The sequence below is a fragment of the Empidonax traillii genome, unplaced genomic scaffold (assembly GCF_003031625.1).
Source record: "Empidonax traillii isolate 1590-97213 ecotype Southwest subspecies unplaced genomic scaffold, ASM303162v1 scaffold6188:size6396, whole genome shotgun sequence".
Lineage (NCBI taxonomy): Eukaryota > Metazoa > Chordata > Aves > Passeriformes > Tyrannidae > Empidonax > Empidonax traillii.
The window spans coordinates 2,948-6,376 of NW_020961381.1; the positions used below are offsets into that span (position 1 = coordinate 2,948).

General features: G+C 50.0%; 1 protein-coding gene across 1 annotated transcript in view; it reads right to left on the minus strand.

Annotated features, from left to right (window-relative positions):
• LOC114073362 (argininosuccinate lyase-like) overlaps positions 1-1,054 on the minus strand; it is a 3,988-nt gene extending 2,934 nt beyond the window's left edge. The window contains exons 1-2 of the mRNA XM_027911130.1: positions 1,014-1,054; positions 864-926 (exon numbers count right to left, since the gene is read on the minus strand). Of these exons, the coding sequence (XP_027766931.1) occupies positions 864-875 (12 nt within the window). The 5' untranslated portion in view covers positions 876-926; positions 1,014-1,054. The remainder of the gene's footprint in view (positions 1-863; positions 927-1,013) is intronic.
• Between the last annotated feature and the right edge of the window lie 2,375 nt (positions 1,055-3,429).

The window sequence follows — 3,429 nt, forward strand, 5'->3', positions numbered from 1 at the left end:
CAAGTTTTGGCATAAAATTGAGATAAAACCGGCAAAGGTGCAGATTGCAGAAAGGGAGGTCTGTGTGCCTTTCGGTGTCACAAATGTTAGCGTAAAGTGAAAAAAAAAGAACGAGAAAAAAAGCCCAAAGTACCCCCGGCAGGGCTCGGAAGATGCGCGGGGCAGGGCGGGCGGCCGAGCTACCATGGACAGCGGGCGGCGGCGGGGCCGGGCCGGGCACCGGAGCAACCCTATCCCCAAATTACTGTCGAGGGAAGAGCAGGAGGGAGCCTGCGGAGCCAGCGTGCAGAGTCGGGGTGCTGGAGCTCTGGGTGTGAAGCAGGTTCGTCAGCAGAAGCTGCTGGGAGGGGCGGGGGGAGATTATGGGAGTTGAAAAAGCCAAAGTTTTGCAGCTCCTCGCTGAGAATCCCGTGCCTGGGGGCGATGGCAGAGGGGACCGGGAGGGAAAAGGGGGTGATGGGAGGTAAGGGCTGGGATGGGCAAGAGGTGCCCAGGTATATCTTGGCTGCTGTAGGCTAAGCCCAGCATCAGAGGTGGGGTGCTGGAATATTGCAGCAAAGATATTTGCTGTCCCCACCTCCATTGAAAACCCGGGAAAACAAATCATAGAATCACTAAGGTTGTGAAGGGTCTCCAAGATCATGGAGTCCAACCTTTAACCTAATACTGCCGGGTTCCACCACTAACCCGTGACCCCGAGGACCACATCTACAGGTATTTTTGAACCCTCCCAGGGTTGCTGATTCCACCACACCCCCGGGGAGCCTTTTCCGAACGAAGTAGGGAAAGACCCGAAGCTCGCGGTTACCAGAGCGCCCGGAGACCACCTCCCCCCCGCCGGGGAAAGCAAAGTCGCCCCTCACCTCGGCTGCCATTTCGGACGACGTTTTGCTCGTTTGTGCAGCGATCCTGGCAACTGGTGCAACCTGCGGGACAGCGCGGGGGATGCTCAGCCCTGCCCCGGGCCCCGCCGCGGCCCCGGTGCCCTCCCGGCCCCTCCGGGCCCCGCTCACCTGCTCGTCCCGCAGCCCCGGCCGCTCGCTCGCTGCTCCCCGGCCCCGCCGCCCCGCTTTTACACGCCTCGGTGCGGGGCAGGCGGCTCGTCCCGCCCCGCCGGGGCGGGGTGTCCCCGGGGCCGGCCCCACTGCGGTCCCCCCCGCAGCCCCCTGCTCCCTTCACACCCCTCCGCTGCCTCCGGCCCCGGCTCGCCCAGCGCGGGGTCGGGGAGGGAAGTTTCTTTTGGGGAGAGGTTTGCTGCGAGGAGGGGGCCTGAGAGGGATGATCCCGTGTTGCTTCCTAGCGAAGTTCTCGGCGTTGCCCCAGCACTGCCTGAGGGTCTCGTGTGCGGACGGGGCAGCTCCTTCCCTGGGGATATCCCTGTACTGAAGGAGCCACATCAATCCCTGTCACAGCCCTTAAGGAGCGGTCTTTGATATGAACGTAATTGATGAGGTGCTCTGTCCCCACTGCCACCCCCGCGAACACAGCGGAATAAACCAGATGGGAGCCAGTTGCTCTTTCCCACTTCTGCGTGGATGAGACTTTTCTCCCCGCTCGTAGGGACGCTGCAGCCCCAACTTTGGGGCTTCCCTGCTGCCCCCAGCTCCACGGGGTCACTTGCCAAGAGGCTCCTGTGAGCTGTGGCTGTGGGGTGTGAGGCTGTGCTTTTGGAAATAGCCCGTGTCTTAAACTCATCATACCCTAAATATCATGGATGTAAAGAACTGATTGAAAATACAAGAGAGCTTTGGGAACAGTGAAGCTTTGGCTCAGCACTACTTTCTCATTAACTCCTCAGACAGAGAATTTTCTGCTCTTCCACTACCCAGAAAGCTGAATAATTTGCTGCTTTGTCTTTACTGAGTGAGCCCCTGCAGTGTAATATTTCCCCAAACCTTTCACAGAGCTCAGGAAACATATTCCAGCTTTCTCATCCACATTTTCTTGGGTTACTTTTTCCCTGTAACTGATCCTCTTTTTCTTTTTTACTGTTCTCTCAGTTCTACAGCATCTCTCCTTCTCCTTTTTCTTCTAGGGGACGCAGTGCTTGATCCTTTTAGAGTCATATTCTTCCCTACTATTAAATCTCTCATTTTTTTACTGCTTTTCTTGTCTTCTTTGCCCTTTAGAAGTGTCCTTTTCCTTACTCTGGGCTTTGATAGGAGATTGCTGTTGGGGAAACAGTGAGCAGTGAATTTATAACCAGAGTGAATCTATGTCAGTAAGATCTTATTAACCTGTGTCTGATATTACATGTGGCAGGGACATGTGCATCCACATGGGATCTGTCAGCAGCGGCACTGTGTGTTTAGCAAACTTCACAGGGATTAGTTGGCTATAATACTCTGCTCAACTCTTGTCCCAGTTCGTATCTAGGAAATTATTAATTCTCTCTCCTATATTTAGATGAAATAGACAATAACTATCCTTTCTGTATAATAATGTAGAATATAGACTAGAATTTTTATAATAAAAATGGAAGTGAAACTGTAAACACGAGAATGAACACTGAAGACATGATTTCTTAAATATGCTGGAACTGGAGAGTTGGACTTTTTTTTGAGTGGAAAATGGTAAAACAGCATTGCAAAATAGGATTTCTAATGAACACTGAAGTGCATTCTCATTACTATCTTCTCTATTTGTTCTGTTTTGGACGGCTCTCCACTTCCCATCATCTTCTTTCAGTATTTCATTTGCTTTGTGAAATGGAAAGATTGACCCCCAAAAGCCTCACACCACAATGAATATCAAGGAAGGTCTGAGGGGAAGGTCTTCCATTTATTTTCCTTTCTGGCACAGTGGATGGCAAATCATTCATTAAGGTACAGTGAGATTGTGCTAGAGAGTAAATTGCCAATTTTGCAGCATGGAGAAGTTTAATTAAATATATTTTAATGTACTCAAAGATCTGAACTTTATTTTTACTTACTTTTTTAATCAGTCACAGCCTCACTATTTCCTTCTGCTTTGTTGGGAGTGTGCAATGCTCTGAAGGAGTTTTAGTTGTTCTAGAAATACACTTTTCACAATAGGACTGATTTTCAGAAGTGAGTCCAGCGAAGAAAAAGGATGGCTTCTTTAAAAACATCCTTTTTTGATCGTCATTTTGGTTTAGAAAAAGAAAACAGCTCCATGGGCTGAAAGTGCTGGTCAAACGCACTGTCAGCTCGGCTGATGCGAAGCCCTGCTGACATTTTTTGTTAAAAAACCCCCCAACTTTGTTTAATGAATTTTGAATGTAAAAGGCAAAAAAAAAAGAAAGACACAGCAAAATGCTGAACACAGTAAACATCTTTCATGACAAAGAACACAAATACCCTGCAGATCTGCTTTCAATAGCAAGTCCTAGGCCCCCTGCTTTCAATAGTTAATACCGAGGCCCCTCTCTCCCCAAGCCTTAGTGGTAACAATCACAAGCCAATGCTT